The 22,562-nt window shown below is 37.6% G+C and overlaps 1 protein-coding gene across 1 annotated transcript; it reads right to left on the bottom strand.

Moving 5' to 3' along the window:
* Window positions 1–381: 381 nt before the first annotated feature.
* LOC144356667 (putative thiopurine S-methyltransferase) lies at window positions 382–19,325 on the bottom strand. The gene is made up of 7 exons (XM_085493142.1): window positions 19,147–19,325; window positions 16,208–16,331; window positions 8,449–8,581; window positions 7,918–7,970; window positions 6,406–6,480; window positions 4,564–4,608; window positions 382–600 (listed from the first exon to the last, which is right to left on the bottom strand). The coding sequence occupies exons 1-6, from the start codon at window positions 19,295–19,297 to the stop codon at window positions 4,584–4,586; spliced, it is 561 nt and encodes a 186-aa protein (XP_085349268.1). The 5' UTR covers window positions 19,298–19,325; the 3' UTR covers window positions 382–600; window positions 4,564–4,583.
* Window positions 19,326–22,562: the final 3,237 nt, after the last annotated feature.

The following is a 22,562-nucleotide window of genomic DNA, read 5'->3' as shown; positions in this document are numbered from 1 at the left end:
ATTGAAATTAGGAGTTGTTTGACGCGAAAAGAAGTATGTAAAGGCGGGAAGTTAAGTTTGAGTTGGTAAATTAAAAACACTGTCTTCCAAGGCAATGCATTCGGGACAGTGTCGTGTTGGCGAGAAAGTCTTATATCTTGTCTGAAAATTCCGAAATGTTAACTGGAGTAGACAGAAATGTAGATCGCCGTGGGAAAAAATGCTGATTTGAAAGAACAAATCTTGTTTTGGATGTTTAGAACAGTTGTGTACAATGTCAGTATTGACCGTTGGCAGTGCTAACAAAAAACAAAAGCACTTACACCTCAAGACAACTAATAGCTTATTAGTTGTCTGAGCTTACGCATGTAAATCTTTCATTTATTAATTCTAACAAACAGGTGAGACATTCTCGGATTGGTGTTATTTACAACTAAACTGTTTTTGTTTTTGTTACAAAGTAGCAGCTCAGCATGTGACGTTGCATTATGAACCAAATCATCTATTTTGGTTGCAGCAATAAAGTAGCCGCAGACGTCGTCATTTCAGTCTCTATTTCGTTCACCCATTCAGCATTTTTAGCATCATTCTCTTCCAGCACAGTGACATTAAAGAAATTTCCTGCAAAAAGAACAAAAAAAAGCAATAAAAAAAATACCATTTAAAATCAAATGAACAATGTTCTTGGAAGACTACCATTCTTCTGTTTTAACTTTTTTTTTGTTTCATCTTTTCAATCAGAGTTGATCTTCACAGTAGAAGCTCACAAATTCTGACTTGAGTCAAATAATTAGAAAAAAAATTTCAGAATATACAATGATTATTGTGAAATGTTAACATATTAAAATTTCAGATAAATAAATCATTGTGAATGACATAGTCTATTTTCATATTCAAAAGAATTTATATTTGAAGAAAAAATACGATGTCATGGGAATTTCATTCAAACAAAATGTTATATTATGCCATTGCACAGATTTTGAAAATTTAATATTTTTTTCAGAAATGGGTACGACACATAAAAAAAATATTGACTGAATCAAGTCATGAAATTAATGGATGAGCAACAGTATCAATGTCATGTTTGAAGCCAATCATTTGATTCACACAAATCTGTAAAAATCTAAAAATTAGTAACATTTCATTTTTTTCTGTTTTTTATTTTTTTTTATTTTTACAGTCAGTCGAAAAAAAAATTGATATGAAAATGTATGTCATAAAGTATGTATGTATGTACTTGTGCGCAAACCTTTAAATGAATCAATGCAATATATTGTTGGGGAATCGGTCTAGAAGACATGAATTACAACACAAATGGCCTCCTGTCGGACATGTTTGTTTGAATCTTGACATATATAATAGAAATAACGGTGTCAAGTGTCAAACTAATGATTAAATAATATTTGACTAAACATAACAAAGACAATACATTTAGAAGCGTACATAATTGGTGTAAATCTGGATGACAACCCGAAATAAAATAAATAATAAAAGCCTGACAATAATTACACTAAATGATTGCGAGTTTATCTGTTGCCATCTGCTTAATAGTAATTCCCGTCGACCCCCTGCAATGTCATGAATATACCTGAGAAGTGTGCCAGTATTATATATACCCAACTGTCATTAACAATTGTACCGTTGATTGATATGGTTTCACTTATAAAATAAACAGGTCAGTTCGCTAAACATTGGCCTTTTCACAAATTCAAAAGAAACATAGTTGAACTCTGGTGACCTTGCCCTTTGTTATATAATATAATTCTCTTTATCATAGTTTGTTTCAATATAAATATGCATTTTAATAATTAATTTTGAATACAAACAAGTTTTGGGGTTGAACCAACAGTGGGGAATCAGTCTACCGAATGTCCTTAAAAGATGTAAATATCTTACAAAAACCATTGGTGCCTTATTTAATTATTTTAAGGGACATAATTTCTAGCTTTATTCAAAGTAATTCAGATGCCTCATCGCTGCATTTAGACGTGAATAGTTTCATAAAACATGCAAGATAACAGAAAATCTTAGCTGGCTTTTGTCCAAGTATTTTGTACAGGTGTCTGTCAAAAATTAATGATTCACTGAGACAAATATGAACTGCCTCATTGTGTGACTACTGTATTATATGAAAAGTAAAAAAAAAAAACCTTTATGAATAGCTATCATACTGCAAGCTCTATTTTGTATGCAAATCAACTTAAATAGTTAGTTGGTGTCCAGTGGAGGGAGAAGTCAACAGTACTGTTGCCTCCTGAGAATCTACATCTTCAAACTCTGCAATCTTTGAAGTGCGTTTTTAAACCAGTATTATAAAAACTCTATCATTCTGTTTTAATAGCTGAAACATATTCCTGTGAGTTTTCATTTGTCGAATGAACTGTTTGTCAAATACAGAATACATTATATTTTAGAACAATTTTCTTTTTAAAATGTGGATGAAATGTTTTGCTTTTTTATGTATTTTTTATGTATTGTTTTTGATTTGATAACTTCGAACTAAACAGATTTTCTATTAGCTTCAGATCTTGATCAAAGTTTGGCACCCAGTTCATAGGAGTGCTTATATTGATTTTCTTGTTTTCTGTAAAGATTTTATTGGAAGGTTTGCAAATGTATATCAGACTGTGCAATCTCTCCATGAGTTGGTTTTGAAACCCAGTATGGGATTCTGAGATACATTACCAAGGATAGTATTACAAGATAAATTATTTGCTTCATTGAACACGTACAACAATGCATATTTCCACTGAGATCAGTGATCTTTGATGTGTATCACCAGTGATCAGTCAAGTAGAAACAGTCAAAATATTTTATCAGATTTTCTCAATTTTTGCATGATATTTTCATACAGGACATCTGTTGTTCAAACTCAGGGAAGACTTTATACTGATGAATAAGGTGACCAAGTTTGATAAAGTTTGGAATAGAATTAGTAAAGTTATCATGCACACAATAACAATTATTAACGACGACGACAACAACAACAACAACAACAACGACAACGCCGGACAAAATTTTTCCCTTAATATACCTTTCCGTTCCATCTTTGATGGTACGGGCAAGGTAAAAATGACTGTCTTTCATAAGTTAACAGGAGTCATGTCTGATGAATTATTAAAAAATACCTAATTAAAGCTTCGTAACGTCTCAGTTTGTACTCGTTGATCTGCACAACAGTCATAATCGCCATCTTTGTTTATATGAGACCCACATATCTCGCGTATGCGTGGGGCGACGACTACCGCGCTTTAAGCAAACAACAAATCAGCACGCGCAGCCAATATGACAAAAGCAAAGAAGATGGCCAATATCAAGACTGTAAGCGAAACAATTGAACACTTCTTTTCTACAAAAGGGCGGCAGGATACTGTGTGTAGTGGTTAACATATGATAGAACCAAAAATCTAATGTAAACCTATGCGTTGTAAACAGTTAAATACTCAGAACCGCGTATCGCCTTTATTTAGATTTGATAGACTTTTTTTTTTAAATGTTTGTGCCAGGTGACAGTGTCGGACATTGAATGACACTGTTGTCTCTCCTGATTTTTTTTTTTGTAAGTGCAAATTGCAAGTGCTAGTGCTGACACATAGTGCATTTTGCCACAGAAGTCATTTCCTGTTTGGGACTACATGACATGGCTGTGTGGCCATCTCCCTGTCAAATGGCAATTTTAATGCGCTATCCTGGCGTCAACCAGGCTCGTTCGAACACAAGCACCTGCGGACCTTAACCAAGGTTCCCCCAAAGTCGCTTTCGTTAGTGAATGAATCTCGGCCAGTGGAATTGGCATTCTCATTTAGTCTGTGGCACACTTACCCAGGGTAGGGGTCGACTCCTAGATGTTCAGCCTAAGGTAGGATTTGAACTTAGGTCTATCGATCATGAGTCTGATGCGACAACCAATATGCTACCAGTGACCGCTACCAGATTTTATGGACTTGATAACTGGTAACTGATCGAAAAAACAAGTTCTGATAAATAATTAGTTAGTGAGTGAGTTAGTTAGCTAACAAGGTGTCAGTGGCGGATCCAGAGGGAACAGAGGGCCATGCCCCCCTCCAAACGCATGACGATTCATATCATCTGGATGTATACGCATAGTTTCTCTGCGATTTACGCTCCGTAATATTAAGCAAAGCCCCCCCCCCCCAATACATTATGCTGGATCCGCCACTGCAAGATATGTAGCCACAGGGAGTTGGACAAACTTATGTATTTTAATAAATTATTAAATAATTAAATGTAAGGGGTAAAAGTAAAGTTATATAACATTTTATTATTTAATAATTCATTAAAATACATAAGTTTGTCCAACTCCCTGTGATGTAACTAACAAGAAAGGTAGCTAGCAAGCCAGTGGCCGGGGGGACGCGCCGTGGCGTGTAGCTATGCAAGTTTGTGTCATGCGCGGGCGTCGGTTCGAGTCGCGCACGCAGTACATTTTTACTTTGATATTATAACAGAGTGTTTACTTTGCCGTTTATTCGGTGTTATTTACTAGCAAGGTGGGTTACTAGCTAGAAAGGTCGGTAGGTAAGTATGTCGTAAAAAAGATGATGAAGGTCACGTGACACTTACCATATAATTCTTTTACTTCATCAATTGGAATGCTGTGTGGAGGACCTGATGACATGAAATAGTTTCGGAATAATCAGATAAGAGTAAATAACTTTAAAAAAACTGATTTGTTAAAATCTATTCATATATACTTTCTTGCGAGGATTATGTATCATGAAAAATGGATTTAAATAAATTCACTTAGTCTGTCGTACTGTAGTCGGTAATGATATACAGGAAGAGTGCAAATTTTGCAAGGAGACATACTCGCTTTATGGAAAGATAGATCTGAAACGAGAATCACCCTTAGTTTCTCAATAATACAGTTTAGTACAGTTTAAGTTTTACCTATAAAACTGCCATCATAGACAAACACTTCCAACAAGTACAGACAATCAGGTTTCAGCAAAGGAGTGATTGTATCAACATATCTGGAAACGTGAATAATGATGACGATTGTGGCGATGGTATATAGGTCGTCACGCGCGTGCGTGCATGCGCGCGTGCGCAGTGAACGGTTGGCGGCATAGTCACCTGGCGCACGCGAGATAATAAAATAAATGTGATATTTACTATATGGGGGCCGCCATCTTGAATACAGCATTAAACTAAATAATTAGTACTATGCCCAACAGGTGCTCAATAAGCTTTACCAATGACACAGTCACTTGGGGACTGAAAATCAATAAATACTAATTTAATGAAGGAAATACTCGCTGTTACGGCACGCCTGATTGGCTGAAAATGAGTATGCGCACTTGATTTACCCAGAACTCTGTGCGAATCCCCTTGATTCTGGCTGCTGGCCATTTTCGATCATGAAATTGTCGGATATCACCAGAAAACGCGCGATTTGTGCAGTTTTGAATAAAACCTAGTTAGCGATTATGAACAATGGTTATTAACATAACACCTGACCCCCTCTGCACTTTTTGTTTCGCATTTTAAGGTAAGAAATCAACATTTGAAACCGACAGGGTGTCGATTTACTAGGTGCCGTGTTTCACAACTTGTTTATTTATATACGTATAGCGGATGATTTTTTTTGAAAATTAGTATTTATTGATTTTCAGCCCCCAAGTGACTGTGACCAATGACAAGTTGTATGTGCTAGTACGCATTTAGAGAAATCAAAGAGAACACATGCGTTGTTTGAAATAGAACATCTTAACGCAATTAAATCACGTGTATACGCATTACTTTAAAGGGCGTGGTCGTCGCGCTGCGCATGTGCGACATTTGTGTTGATAAACATTGGTTTTCCCACAATTCAATGCGCTTCTAATGAAAATCACAAAATGACCTGGGCGCGACTCCTTCGATACCTTCCAATCGCCTAAAAATACCTTAATTAAAATGTTTCGTTGATTAGCGCAACAGTCAAAGTCGCCGTCTTTGTTTATATGATACCCATATGTCTTGCGCAAGCGTGGCGCGACGACTATCGCCCTTTAATGTAACAACTTGTAACGTGGATTGGTATGCTCAACTGTAGTACATATTTCTATTCGCAAAAACGAATTTTTGTTGAATTCATATCATCCGAATTAGGCAGACGAATATCATTAATGCAAAGACAGCGACAGTGCACCAACGAGACTATTTAATTAAAGCGGTGGAGTCGGCACCTGCGCATGCGGCAGACGGTCATAGCGTGTCTTTATATACAAACATACGTCTACCCATAAGCCTTTGCGTTTTAACGTGCGTTATTATCATCGCCCGAGACTCAATTCCCGCGCGTGCGCAGGTGATGACCCCCCTCTGCTTTAAAATGGCTATAAGGCTTTAAACAACCTGATGGTTGCTGATCGCAAGCGGTGCAATGTTTAAAATAATATATATAGTACAATACAGTCTTACTTTTTTCTGTCTGATTTATTGAGGGCTACCAACGAGGCTCTGTCCCAAATCACATCAAAGTTTCCTGCATGAGATCTGTACATATAAATGAAAATTAAAGCATTACTGAGTATTATTCTGATATTTGAGAGTTTCTCGTAATGTTGCCATTGATATCTTTTTTCATCCAAATGTGTTACATGTATTACTGTAGATCAAGTAGTGTTATCACTGTCACAATATGTTATTATACATCTGTCACCGTAACGTAAGTTACAGAGTGCCGTAATTTTGCGGTATTTTACGGGGTATTTTCTTCCTACCATATAAGGGAATGCGAATTCCAAATATGGAATGATTACGCGCGTAAGCGTCCTCTAATAATTAACAACAAACATGGCTGCCACCGGAGTTTGACCGGACTCCACACAAAGAAGTTTGCTGATTCTGTTCTAAACTTTTTGGATTTCGGCATTCCCATGATGTATCCTTGGAAGGAAAAGATGTATAATAATAATATATATTATCAGAGGTACATTACTTGCGGTTTGCAACGCGCATAGTACTGTATGGTGACATCATGCCAAGCTCCCATTCAAGTCTCATCTCGTAGATAGCAAGACTGATGCTACGACCTTCTGACATGACATAGGCGGTTTGTAATAAAACAATAAAACATGTATTACCACATTTATAGTGAAAAAATGTAATACATCGAAAATGTACAGAAAATATAGTTATCGTAATCCGTCATCCGTGAGCAACTATTTTGATCCACCTGGACATCTCAGTATCCTTGTTACCTCGGGCATGCGAATTCGCATTTTTCTGAGAGCGAGATTGAAACGGGATCTTGGTATCATGTCACCGTAGTTGCAAACCCCAAGTAATGCACCTCTGATATTATACATATACATACATATATCATAGTAATAAGGTCATTACAAGAATACCTCAAAGTATGCACTCAGACAGTACGCCGAGCTTCGACCTCCGCTACGCGTCGGTCAATACTCCAGCTGTACTGTCTTCGTGCATACTTTGAGGTATCCTCGTAATAACCTCATTATATAACTAGATATCCCACGCAATGCGTTAAAACCGTAATGCTGCGGATCGAACGTCTATCGCAAAATGAATCGAATGATTTGATTTTGTTTTTACAGCTCAATGCCGAATGACAATCTTTCAGAGGGGAATACGGCTCTGAAATACCCCTACTTCGTCAAAATTGACCATCGTCAAATCCTTGAAGCACATTATTAGGCGTGGAAATCCCACGCGATGTTTTCAAGTTGATGTCACTACGACGCTCATTCTCCTTCCCAGAGTTCCTCGCGGTTAGATCACCGAAAGTATATATTCGTAGAAATAGAACTCTGCCTGGGAGATCACACGACGCTATGACCTTTGTTTGTCCTGTTTACGTTCGATTTCACGCATAACGCGGGATCTCTGACCTATTGTTATAACAACAGAATAAATGAAAATAAATATAAATAACAAATTTCCATGACTTATCTTGTCACTCACTTTTTGAATTTAAAAAAGTCACACTGGAAAATTTTGATTTTACCGTCACTACTCTGAAAAAAAAGAAGAAACATAATCTTAAAGCGCGGTGGTCGTCACGCAGCGCGTGTTCGAATTTCATGTAAATAAACAATGTATTTTACACGCGCTGTATATGTTGCTATGAGTCCCATATCGAACAGGACGCGGCGCGACGACCACCGCCCTTTAAAGAATGATATTGTATGTGTGTGTGTGTTTTTTGTTTGTTTTTTTTTTGAGAGAGAATAATATTTAAAGAGTGTTATGTTACAGGTATTCTAAACGAATACGTCAACAAACAAGCGACTCTCTGATTGGTCTAACTGTTTGGTGTTAGGATTGGCTAGCCAATCAGAAACACTCTTGTGAGAGGCTTTAATTAATTGTAATTGTATATAAAATTCTATATAAAAAAAAATCACCAACTGCTTCAATACTGTTATCATATTTTGTTGTGTAGTTAAGCCCAGTTTACAAAGACAATGAATATAATTTAAATTTCGTTCGTACTTTGTGAAGGAAGCCACCAGAAACGTCTTCCATTGGTGTTGTATCACTTTCCAATCGTTGTTCTTCAAAAAATTCTCTACACGGCAATTTAGCATATTCCACACCAACCACGTCATGTCCTTTGTCTGCTAACCTATAGTGGTATTATAATAAGTGTTAGCGCACTCGGATATAGCTATGTTGTTCGATGACGTCAGTAACGCTGTAGCACATAACACTAACGATGACGTCAGTAACGCTGTAGCACATAACACTAACGATGACGTCAGTAACGCTTTTAGCACATAACATTAACGATGACGTCAGTAACGCTGTAGCACATAACACTAACGATGACGTCAGTAACGCTGTAGCACATAACATTAACGATGACGTCAGTAACGCTGTAGCACATAACATTAACGATGACGTCAGTAACGCTGTAGCACATAACATTAACGATGACGTCAGTAACGCTGTAGCACATAACACTAACGATGACGTCAGTAACGCTGTAGCACATAACACTAACGATGACGTCAGTAACGCTGTAGCACATAACACTAACGATGACGTCAGTAACGCTGTAGCACATAACATTAACGATGACGTCAGTAACGCTGTAGCACATAACACTAACGATGACGTCAGTAACGCTGTAGCACATAACATTAACGATGACGTCAGTAACGCTGTAGCACATAACACTAACGATGACGTCAGTAACGCTGTAGCACATAACACTAACGATGACGTCAGTAACGCTTTTAGCACATAACATTAACGATGACGTCAGTAACGCTGTAGCACATAACACTAACGATGACGTCAGTAACGCTGTAGCACATAACATTAACGATGACGTCAGTAACGCTGTAGCACATAACATTAACGATGACGTCAGTAACGCTGTAGCACATAACATTAACGATGACGTCAGTAACGCTGTAGCACATAACATTAACGATGACGTCAGTAACGCTGTAGCACATAACACTAACGATGACGTCAGTAACGCTGTAGCACATAACACTAACGATGACGTCAGTAACGCTGTAGCACATAACACTAACGATGACGTCAGTAACGCTGTAGCACATAACATTAACGATGACGTCAGTAACGCTGTAGCACATAACATTAACGATGACGTCAGTAACGCTGTAGCACATAACACTAACGATGACGTCAGTAACGGTGTAGCACATAACACTAACGATGACGTCAGTAACGCTTTTAGCACATAACATTAACGATGACGTCAGAAACGCTGTAGCACATAACATTAACGATGACGTCAGTAACGCTGTAGCACATAGCATTAACGATGACGTCAGTAACGGTGTAGCACATAACGTTAACGATGACGTCAGTAACGCTGTAGCACATAACATTAACGATGACGTCAGTAACGCTTTTAGCACATAACATTAACGATGACGTCAGTAACGCTGTAGCACATAACACTAACGATGACGTCAGTAACGCTTTTAGCACATAACATTAACGATGACGCCAGTAACGCTGTAGCACATAACATTAACGATGACGTCAGTAACGCTGTAGCACATAACACTAACGATGACGTCAGTAACGCTGTAGCACATAACACTAACGATGACGTCAGTAACGCTGTAGCACATAACACTAACGATGACGTCAGTAACGCTGTAGCACATAACACTAACGATGACGTCAGTAACGCTGTAGCACATAACACTAACGATGACGTCAGTAACGCTGTAGCACATAACACTAACGATGACGTCAGTAACGCTTTTAGCACATAACATTAACGATGACGTCAGTAACGCTGTAGCACATAACACTAACGATGACGTCAGTAACGCTGTAGCACATAACACTAACGATGACGTCAGTAACGCTGTAGCACATAACATTAACGATGACGTCAGTAACGCTGTAGCACATAACACTAACGATGACGTCAGTAACGCTGTAGCACATAACATTAACGATGACGTCAGTAACGCTGTAGCACATAACATTAACGATGACGTCAGTAACGCTGTAGCACATAACATTAACGATGACGTCAGTAACGCTGTAGCACATAACACTAACGATGACGTCAGTAACGCTGTAGCACATAACACTAACGATGACGTCAGTAACGCTGTAGCACATAACACTAACGATGACGTCAGTAACGCTGTAGCACATAACATTAACGATGACGTCAGTAACGCTGTAGCACATAACACTAACGATGACGTCAGTAACGCTGTAGCACATAACATTAACGATGACGTCAGTAACGCTGTAGCACATAACACTAACGATGACGTCAGTAACGCTGTAGCACATAACACTAACGATGACGTCAGTAACGCTGTAGCACATAGCATTAACGATGACGTCAGTAACGGTGTAGCACATAACATTAACGATGACGATAGTAACGCTGTAGGACACAACATTAACGATGACGTCACAGAGTCAACGTTTACTCAAAATTCGTACAAAGCGATTAACCATTGCCTTCATAGTACTATAGGTCGAACGTTTACCCGCAAATATTAGGGGGATTATGATATGATATGAATTTTATTCAGTACACTGGCCTCAGGCATATGGTACAATAAATAACAAAATAGAAAACATACATAAAGAGGGGTTCCTTTAAATAATTGTTGAATCTACAACTTGAAGTTACAACTGGTTAAGTAGATTGTCTCTATGTTTAGAAACGTACAATACAAATTTCGAAATTTGAAGTACAGATAAGTTGTCAAACTGCATTAAACGAAGAATTTTTTCATAAGTCTGATTTGACTGATAAATTATAGGTAAATATTTTTTTCTAAGATTTTCATAATGTGCACATACAAGGCAAAAATGGTATTCATCCTCAACCAACCCTAGATTACATGATTTACAGATTCTCATATTCCTCGGTATGTTTAGTTTACGGTCAGATCAACCCGAAGGTTGTGGGATGATGTTCTAAGCCGGCATATTGCAGAACGTAACTTGTTATCTTTTAGTAAATGCAAATATATGGGGTTTATCTTAAGAACCAACTACGAACGAGGCCGAAAGAATGGTGGAAAATTATGACGTATACGGCCAAAAAATACCACGTGACGCAGAAACCCGCAAATGGTATATTGTACTTCACAAGCCATATGTATAGTAAGAGATTGAACACGACAAATATAGTATGTAAGTATCAGCAAAACAAGTCATTAACATGACACAGTCATGCAATGGTAAACACAGCGTAACTATTATAATCTTGTCTTAAGATGCGCGTACGAGAACGGAACGAGAACGGATACGTCATTACTTTGTGCATGACCTCCGCGCGAACCAATGACGTCATCGGTTGCCATGTCTTACGGCAGTCGTTTTGAACGTGATCAAGGTCACGGTGACTGACTCGTAGTTGATTTCCGAGAGCTTTTCTCACTTTCAATTTTGATTAAGTTTTACTAACATTGATAGAACGTTTCAGATTATAGTGATTTTATATATTTATGGTGTAATAAGAAATATTGGTTGCATTTTAGCTGATATTTATACCCACTGAAAACTGCACAACTCGTTATGTAAACAAAGCATACGACGCCGGGCATTTTTTCGAAAGGCGACGTGTGCTAACCAGTTACTATAGTTTAAACGGAACTAATAGAATTATTCTTAAACATTTCAAAATGGCCATTCTCGCGAAAAGACATGTATTTAGATGGATGGTAACACATGACATTGATCTGCTGAAAGAGGTTTCAGCAAACAGGCCTGGGACCTCAGCAGAGTGAATGGAAATAGCGAGAGCTCTGTCAAATGTCTGGGAACTAACTACTAATTTAGATTCCGGACGTGAAATGACAGAACAAATTTTATTGGATAGTTATTTTATAGTTGCCCAATGAGAGTCGGGTTTACATGGTTCGGTGATGGTTCTGTTTCAGTTACGTTCCCGTTGTGGGCGCTTGTACTTTTATACGTTTTCTTACACCCGAGGACGTACAACGCAAACAAAATTAGAACAACACGTTACGTTCCCGCTACGTACGCAAATCTTAAACTTAAAATTAATATTCAATAACGATTCGAAATAAGAATTTAAGAGGGCAAGAGTTGAAACAATATAATACTATACATGTAAACCGAATTTTGCGCGGAAATTACTGGCTAAAAGTTAAGTTGAAACAATTATGACTAAAACTATATAGAAAATATATTCTGACTGACTATATAGAAATTAACGGTTACCATATTTCAAAATGTAGGCGGGAAACACGGTGTGAGGCAATTCAATACCGTGACTGATACTGAATTATTTTTAAAAACTTGCTTTAAAAAGTGACAACAAATGACATGTCTTTTTATTACACTGCAGCATTCTATATTCGATCTAATAGAAAAACAGTACTGCTATGCACAAACGAATTCTGTTTCATGTTACCATGGCAACATAGCTCATGATTATACGCAATAAACCAATGCTGTTTATGACCATCTTTCTAAAAAAAATAGAAAACCTTAAATTTACATAGTCTTATAATTTATATCTACCGAAGCTTAGTTCAGTTGTTTGGATCACCAAGTTTTAGTACATACCATTTCATGTCACGTGATTTGCCGCAGAGTGGAAGAAAAAAACGGGCATCACTGCCTTTACTGTCCACAAGCTGATCATAGTATGCGATCAACTTACTAAATGTGGAGAAAAGAAACACAAGCGATCAATATCAAACAACTCTTGGCATAGGATGGAATTTAGACTGGCACAGCCTCGGCAATTTTCGATTTGTTATTCTTAAATCTTGGTCCGACGCAAAATTACCACGCCTGGTCTATCATTCTGCAACATATCCAGTGATATTACTTATTCGTGATCGAACTCCGAACAGTTCGATACGCGTTACTTATCATCACTACACAAAGCAGGGGGGAAGTTGCATGACACGACTGGTGGAAATAATCGTCTTATTTCCATGAATTATTATACATGAGCAATGAAAAAATCGTCAGACTTCAGTAAAAACGTAAATACGAACCATTTTATCGCGACCTATGTTTTGCAAGGTAATGTTACTGTAGTGAAATGGCACACGTGATGCACTAAAACGTGGAAGAAAACGCTTTGTTAACGTATATAGTTGGGTAAGAAACATTGAAGACTAATTTCACTGAAAGGGGTTTCCTAATATTTCCGTTCATCTTGTATTCTGGTCAATATTTCATTACTATTTCTGGCTTGAACGGGCTCGATTTTCCGCGTCTAACAGCCATAGAACACAAAGGTTCTAGTAAGTTTATAAAGTTAGTCATTTATTGTACAATCTAAATGCTTTGGCATCTAGAAAAGAATTTCACTTTTCTAACACAAGTCATGTATATTTAAATTTAATGAACTGAACATGTTATTCGGAGTCAGGGAGTGAAACGTCCTATTAAAGTGATTAAAGTAATGAAGTGACTTATGCATAACTTTGTTAACCGACTGGGTCTTGTATTTCGAACATATTCGATTATGCAAATGAGTTCTATGCAAAGTTACTTTGTACCAGGGGGGGGGGAGTTGCATGACACGATTGGTTGAAATAATCGTCTCATTTGCATAAATTAATATTCATGAGCAATGAAAAACTCGTCTTTTCAGTAAAATTGTGCCAAAATGCTTTCCGATAGTATACATGTTAGTTTTAAATTGACTGATTCTATCGTTACGAGCTGAACAAATAATCGGAAAAATGATGTAAAAGTATTTTTTGAGACACGTTTTCGATCGGACTCCAGCTAACTGTTGAAAGTAAGCACAGGTTTTCTCTTTACCATGATCATAGCAAGTTGCGATATTCATGTAGAATGCAGAGGCACGTTTAAATTTCACTCTAGTACTATTGCTCAAAATAGCTTAAAAAGGTATTCGGTGACTTTTATCAGTGACAAGTTACCTAATTAGTATGCATTTCGAGAAACCACAGTGTGTGTGCATGCGCAGTTTGAAATGGAACATAAGCAAATAACACCGAATAAACGGCAAGGTAAAGACTATGTCTAATTATAGTAAACACGTACTGCGTGCGTGACTCGAACCGGCGCTCTCGTACGGCACCTAATCGCCTAGCTTCACGCCACTACACGTCTTCCCCTCGGCCACCGGGCATCCCCCAAAAAAGGATGCTTAATAACCGAGCTTATTACGTGCAGAGAACATGAAACCCGTCCACGCGATCCGCGCCACACAGACGGGTTTCATGTTCTCTGCACGTAATCCTTTTTTAGGGGATGCCCGGTGGCCGAGGGGAAGACGTGTAGTGGCGTGAAGCTAGCCGATTAGGTGCCGTACGCGAGCGCCGGTTCGAGTCACGCACGCAGTACGTGTTTGCTATAATTAGACATAGTCTTTACCTTGCCGTTTATTCGGTGTTATTTGCTTACTTTACTTCCTATGTCGACAGCAACTATGAGTTTGAAATGGAACAGTTTTGAACGCAATAAAATCACGCGTAGAACTCGGGCTCCAGCAAGAAATTGTGGCGTCAAACTGGTTGTCGGTTGAATTGTTTTGCAATAGACATAATTTTGGAGCCTGTATTTGTCTATGAAATGTTTCTAAGTTTTGTTGAGGATTTTTCTGTAAAGAAATTGCTGAAATTATTTCATCTGTTTGTAAACGGGACGTTGTTGCTTTGACGATGGGCTACGGAAGACTGACGTCGAAACGTTCCATTCAGATCGGATGGCGCCCTCTCGTGCCAATCCCCCCTGCTTTGTACAGTGATGATAAGTAACGCGTATCGAACTGTGCGGAGTTCGGGTACAGTGGAGCGCATCTAACACAATCTCCTTCCCTCGCCTTTGCGCCTTACGCATAGTGCCTCTACCACAGGCAGCCTTCAATTTTGTGGTCAATCACCTCACTACACACGGCCATTTTTCAGCGGTTGTTTCATTTGAAACCGAACTACAAAAAGTGGAAAAAACGTATGTGACATCCGAACTATTTATTAATGTCAGACTTCAGTAAAAAACGTGAATACGAACCATTTTATCGCGGACTATGTTTTGCAAGGTAATGTTACTGTAGTGAAATGGCGCACGTGATACACTAATACTGGGTAGAAAAAACGTTCTGTTAACGCATATAGTTGGGAAAGAAACATTAAAGACTAATTTCACTGAAAGGAGTTTCCTAACATTTCCATTCATCTTGTATTCTGGTGAATATTTCAATACTATTTCTGGCTTGAACGGGTTCGATTTTGCGCGTTTAACAGCCAGGTTCTAGTAAGTTTATAAAGTTAGTCATTTATAGTAGAAACTAATGCTTTGGCATGTAGGAAAGGATTGTACTTTTCTAACGCAAGTCATGTATATTTTAATCTAATTAACTGAACATTTTATTCGGAGTCGGGGCGTGAAACGTCTTATTAAAGTGATTAAAGTCACCAAGTGACTTACGCATAACTTTGTTAACCGACAGGGTCTTGTAGTTCGAACATATTCGAATATGCAAATGAGTTCTATGCAAAGCTGCTTTGTGCAGTGATGATAAGTAAGACGTACCGAACTGTGCGGAGTTCGCATCTAACAACGTCACGGTGGAACGTCTTGTGGCGTACCTCCGCCCGAGGATTACTGCGTACAACCCCGTACTAGCACGGCTATCACGAAATATTGGACAGCGTGTTGTATTTTATTTCTTAGAAAATAGTGTGACAAATGACTGAAAATCCTACGAACTTGACCATGACAATAACACATTCACTGATTAATAATGTCACTGTTCATTGTTTTGGCTTACCTATGAACTTTTGGCATCTCAAAAACGGCTTTTCTTTCCTCCCATACTCGCTCCCAGTCTGAGGCTTTCATTTGAAGGCCTTTATCCCAGTAGGCGGGTATTCCACCCAAGTTTGCAGACATATCTGAGATTTAATTGATTGAATGTGTCAGTATTCAGGTTCAAGACATGACGGACCAAAACCTTGTCCACAGTCTCGGACATACATGGCGCCCTCTATCAACATTTCATTTATATTTTCTTGTCCAAGGTTCCGTCAAATCAAACTACGTACTAAAGTAAATGCCGTCCTGAGCGTGCTCGGAATGGCTAGTTTCTAGGCTACGCCAAATCAGCGATTCTGAAGGTGGAAATTGCAGATATCTGCGTCGATCGATGTAACTAATACCTTGACTGTTGGCGAAAATTCTATCTCCAAACAGCCCTCAAATTTATTTTAGGCAACAGGAAGATTTATTAGTCTAGTACTAAATTGTTTTGTATTACATAATAAACATTGTATGAACACTCAAATGCAAAATGTTTAATGTAAAAGTCAAAAATGTCTCAGGGGGGGGGGGGAATTGGCACGAGAGGGCGCCATCCGATCTGAATGGAACGTTTCGACGTCAGTCTTCCGTAGCCCACCGTCAAAGCAACAACGTCCCGTTTACGAACAGATGAAATAATTTAAGCAATTTCTTTACAGAATAATCCTCAACAAAACTTAGAAACATTTCATAGACAAAAACAGGCTCCAAAATTATGTCTATTGCAAAACAATTCAACCGACAACCAGTTTGACGCCACAATTTCTTGCTGGAGCCCGAGTTCTACGCGTGATTTTATTGCGTTCAAAACTGTTCCATTTCAAACTGCGCATGCACACACACTGTGGTTTCTCGAAATGCATACTAATTAGGTAACTTGTCACTGATAAAAGTCACCGAAAACATTTTGAGCAATTTTGAGCAATAGTACTAGAGTGAAATATAAACGTGCCTCTGCATTCTCCATTAATTTCGTAACTTGCTAAGATTATGGTAAAGAGAAAACCTGTGCTTACTTTCAACAGTTAGCTGGAGTCTGATCGAAAACGTGTCTCAAAAAATACCTTTACATCATTTTTGCGATTATTTTTTCAGCTCGTAACGATAGAATCAATCAATTTAGAACTAACATGTATGCTATCGGAAAGCATTTTGGCACAATTTTACTGAAAAGACGAGTTCTTCATTGCTCATGAATATTAATTTATGCAAATGAGACGAGTATTTCAACCAATCGTGTCATGCAACTCCCCCCCCCCTGATATGTCTAATGTGTGTGTGCGGTTCCACATAGCAACGCTTAGATCGGAACAATAGAATATATACGAAATGACTGTGCAGTTTTTACGAAAACGGAAAGTGGTCGCATAAAAAGGGACAAGCTCACGTCGTCGAAATTAAACATTACAACAAAATTCCGTTTTCGCACTACGAAATAACTTAAAATATGAGCGTTGAAAAATATCAAATACTAGTATATAAAAATGATAATCTGAACTTTCGCTCAGTCTGACGTTAGAAACAGTTTTCAGTTTTTGTTTCATATACAGCTCGGAAATCCGCCAAAATAAATGAAATCATTCTTGTTTTAGCATATCATACGGGCAATTGTATCTGACACAATAAACTATAGTAAGTTGAAATACAACAGACCGAACTCAAATTATAGAGATTACCTGTGCAACAAAAATGAATTCACCGACTCAGGTCACAGATGTTCTAAGGTCAAGGATTATAGTCCGACTTATATCAATTTGTCTCAGTCTGTACAATGTGACTTAATTTATATCAGACGCAAAATCTATAGTGAAATCACTGTTTTAGAGACCGTTTTCAATAAAATGTTAACATATACATACATGAATGGCGGCCATTTTGAATTTCAAAAAGATGTCAAAGCATAGGTTATGCAAAACATTTGTTCACAAACTTAGTGACTCCGTAATATAACATTCATTAGAAAACAGACAGCAGAAGGTAGAAAAGTGCTAAACATTTTTTTTTTCGTCATATTTCGTTACAAACAGGCATCTATGCTAAATCTGTATATAGTGAGGTTTCACGTCAGGGCGAAGTTAAAATAAAAAATAATTTTTTGGCCATTTTTGGGTTAAAATTTTAAAATGGTCCAATCCTTTTGAGATGCATATCAATTTACTCGTCTTGACTAGTTAAGTTCAAAAATATATTGTTTGATCTAGTTTTGACCTTGCATTACGTCACAATGACCGAAAATGTTGAAAATTCAACACAGTTTTTGTGAAGGGTCAAACTCATAAAATCTGTCATAATAGCCGATTTTGACAATTCTGGTGTCTAATTATATGTTTTCTTGCATGGCAAAGCTAATAAGACAACTTTCATAGACCATTATGCCAGTCTTAGCTATGAAAATACAATTATGTTAGATAAGATGGGTCTATTGATGTGGGTTTGTCATCATAATTATTCATACATATTGACTGGCCTAGATTACATCCATGACCTTTATTGTACATATCTCAAAATGTAGCCTGGTGACATAGGCTGAAAAAAATTATATATTGTTAATGAAGGAGTACTTTTTGTTGTTTTGAATTATTTTAAAAATCTGGGTTTTAAAAAGTGTCAAAAATGCAATTTTTCTTTAACATTGTGTTCTATGGAATTGTTCTAAAAAATAGCGATTTTCAAGAAATAAGGACACGTTTCTCAAAAAACTTAACTGTAACACACAAAATAATGCTATTTCATTGTACCATGGGACATTAGCTTCATGATTGTACATAATAAACTAATGTACATTGTCATGCGATTTATGACCAATTTTGTCAAAAATTGTGAGTAGGCTTCTAACTTAAAGCCCACATGTCATCCCTGTGGTCCCAAGTACCCCCGGATTATAATGCAGCCAGCCTGGTATACACGTACCATTTTTGACCTTGTTTTTTTCCCATGACGTCTCGGACCAATGGGCTTCAGTTCGTGTCCCAATGCTATACTGATCGGCAAGTCCGAGTCGAGACTGGTGACTTGGCCGGGATTTCATTTCCAACATCTGCGATGTCCCCGGTAACATCATCGCCCGGCACTGATTCTCTAAAAGGGGGAGTTTTCCTTTCAATCGCATCATTCTGCCTGCGTTTTTTACCACTGTTGTTTAGTGACAGGGGAATGGGCAATATACTAGTATGCAGTAGAACGTCGGAATCGACTTCGGGGATTGGAAGATTTTGGTCACATGACTGTGTCTACCCTATGGGGTTACTCTGATTCTCGCACTAACGAGGATTCCGCATTTACGCAGTGTTTCTGAGACTGTACTATATTTGTTTTACTATTTTTTTAATTGATTTATTAAGACATCCACAAAATCCCCAAATCTTTAATTGCAGCCATGTTAGAAGACGGTTATAGAATGACAAGCGAACTACAAGGGGTGGTAGGTCACGCGACGCCTTTGTCGTTATATAAGTCATTTGTCATTATATGGCCTTTAGAAATGTATGAGGAATTTAAAACTGCAAACATTCTCATCTGAACGAATGCAATTGTCTGAATTATTCTAGTACACCATAGACCCTCTAGTACACCATAGACCCTCCAGTACACCATAGACCCTCTAAAAGAGAGGGTCTATGAGTACACCAATCTATCGACAATATCACCACTTATTTTTTGTATATTTATGTATCACATATCAAAGTTTAAAATGAGTCGACCTACTTTCTAACAAAAGTACGTTTGAAAACGCACAGTGGCATAAACGCCCTCTGTCAAGATTTTTTTTTATAAATATGGTATCGCATTGTGAATGAGGCCAATAGGTGAGAACAGTTTCTTTATTTCCCCTTCGTTTCTTGAGGCCGAGGGCGCTAGTACAAAAGGCATGATTGGCCACTTCGGTGCCATGTATTCAAAAGAAATCTATTTACTGTTGTATGGTGTATTATGCAGCATTAAAATAGTCCTATGACCTTTTCTTAAAAGCCACTTGCATGTAGGCGTGAGTAGCGCCCTCACCGAACGGCATCAGACCTCGCTGTTTTGGGGTTTAGAGCACCGCGGAGGGCGCAACTCATGCGACCTTGTCAGGTTCGTTACATGTGGCTCACACATTGACAGCTTATTATGTCATACTGATCGAGGGTTATTTAGAATGGTTTGGATTTCAGTTTAAATGAAGAGAATGCTACAAAATCTGATAGGCCTTTTACAATATACATTATTGACTGAAATATTTGATCACGCTGCATCGGAAATGTAGTCAACTAATAGATCCCGTATCCGGAACCAATCCCAACCAGCGTGGTGGGATAAAGAATACAGCGCAGCTAAACTAGAAAAATATAAACCACTAAACAAATTCAGACGTTCAAATATCATTAGTGACTTGACCAATTATCTATTTGCTAAAAATAATTTCAAAGCAATATGTAAAAATAAGAAACAGATATTTATAGACAAACAAAAACATAAACTGTTAGAAATTCTGTAAAATTCTGGGCTCTTTTGCGAAATATTAAATTTAATGCGCCTTTAATCATTGAAATTAAATCTGACCGTCGGTACAAATATTTTCTTGGCTTGTTGAACAAACCAATCTCACCTTCCAATGAATTTAAAACAGCTGTGATTAACCTGGAACTACACGACGAGCACTGTGACCGGTGTATTGATAAACTACCACGTGACTTAAATGCGAATATAACTATATTGGAAATTGAGAAAGCGATCAGAAGCTTGCCAAACACCAAAGCTCCGGGTAACGATGACACACATTGGTCCTGTCTTATTGCTGTTATTCAATATGAACATACTCTGCAGTTGTAACTTTCCAGCAACCTGGTGTAAAGCCATTATCTCGCCTCTACATAAAAAAAGGTGATCGTTCTGATGTCAACAATTACATTTTATTGATTTGGTAAAGGCGTTTGACTCGATTCAACACGATTTTCTGTGGTCAAAACTAATCAAATATAGTATACATGGCAAATGCTCCCCCAAACTCCGTTCCTATCACAATTTTAAGTCGTCACTTGTTCAAGAAAATATTTGTTTTGTATCCATGTTTTCAAATTTAGAGCTGCATTGTCAAGATTACGTTGTTCTTCTCACAACTTGCGTATTGAAAAGGGAAGACATGACAATTTTACCCTTGAAAATAGATTTTGTGAATACTGTGTTGAACGCAATCAATTTTATATTGGAGACGAATAGCTATTCACCCTCGTTATCACCGTATTAGAGCAGAGTTTTTGTCTGTGCGGTTTGCACTAACCCCAATTACCACAATTTTATCTCGCTTATGAGTTTAAGAAATTATATAAATTTAAACCAGTTAGCTTGTTTTGTTTATTTTGCCTTGAAAAGCAGAACTTGAATGTATCTCATGGTAACACCATTGCATGCACTTAACGCTGTTAAGGTAGCGGGACTATTATTTGCATACTTGTTTTCATCTTCTAATTGTGACTAAATGACTACAAATAGACCCGGGAAAGTATATATTTTTAGAATCGTCAGACTTCAAGCTTTTCACAAGTGTATTTTGCATGCCCGTATCTGCATTCTACGACGCGTTACTCAATCAAAGGTGAAAAATTACTTTTTCTGTAAAAAAAATAATTACGCATTTATGCTGGCGATAAGAAGTATTTTTTTCACTTTTCCTAGTTGTTCAATAGTCTGGTGAATTGAATATGTCTGGTCAGTTTTATTCAAGCAACGCGTTTTAAAAAATAGTGTGCTGAATTTCAATTACTGTTTTAGTCACATTGCCTCCAACTCAAACCACAACTCGTTGGTAAATAATCGGTGAAATAGTTTGTCTGGACACATTCAAGTTCCTCTCATTGTCACCTTAAAGCTGTGAAAATTTGGTGTTAATCCGACGATAATAAGTATACGTTATTTTTTGTTAAAGACCTTGTATTTTGAAAAACATAAACTCCTAGAAAACGTCCATGAAGTAACAGCACAGATTTTCAAGCTTGTTTATCGGCACAATCAATTTGTTTTCCCATCAAGGTCTGTTTTACCATGTGTAGGGGCATCCAAATGTGTAAGGCTATTAGAAACCAAAAAAATAAAGGAATGGGATAGCTATAATTGGATAAATTCGGCACATGAAAACACCAAAATCAATGATTTTTTTCAGTGGCTGTGTGACCTTATGTCTGACACATTCATATGCAAATGACTAATCTGTGAAACAAACAGGGGCGGGGACAAACCACTCAAATGTTTGGAAACACTCATTGTGTGTCAGATAGCTACTGATAACACATCCTAAGGGCACGTGCATTCAACGCCACAAGTCTTTTGTTTTTTTAGCCAATCAGAAT

This window comes from Saccoglossus kowalevskii, chromosome 18 (genome assembly GCF_978046115.1).
Source record: "Saccoglossus kowalevskii chromosome 18, keSacKowa6.1, whole genome shotgun sequence".
Classification (NCBI taxonomy): domain Eukaryota; kingdom Metazoa; phylum Hemichordata; class Enteropneusta; family Harrimaniidae; genus Saccoglossus; species Saccoglossus kowalevskii.
This window is presented reverse-complemented; position numbering and strand designations above follow the sequence as displayed.

What these genes read in the sequence shown, in the direction of transcription:
- LOC144356667 (XM_085493142.1), bottom strand. Translation starts at nt 19,297, where the DNA reads ATGATGTTACCGGGGACATCGCAGATGTTGGAAATGAAATCCCGGCCA. An exon ending in GAGATGCCAAAAGTTCATAG is followed by an intron (nt 8,582 to 16,207) that starts GTAAGCCAAAAC and finishes ATACCACTATAG; the next exon opens with GTTAGCAGACAAAGGACATG. An exon ending in GACTTTTTTAAATTCAAAAA is followed by an intron (nt 6,481 to 7,917) that starts GTGAGTGACAAG and finishes TTATATGTACAG; the next exon opens with ATCTCATGCAGGAAACTTTG.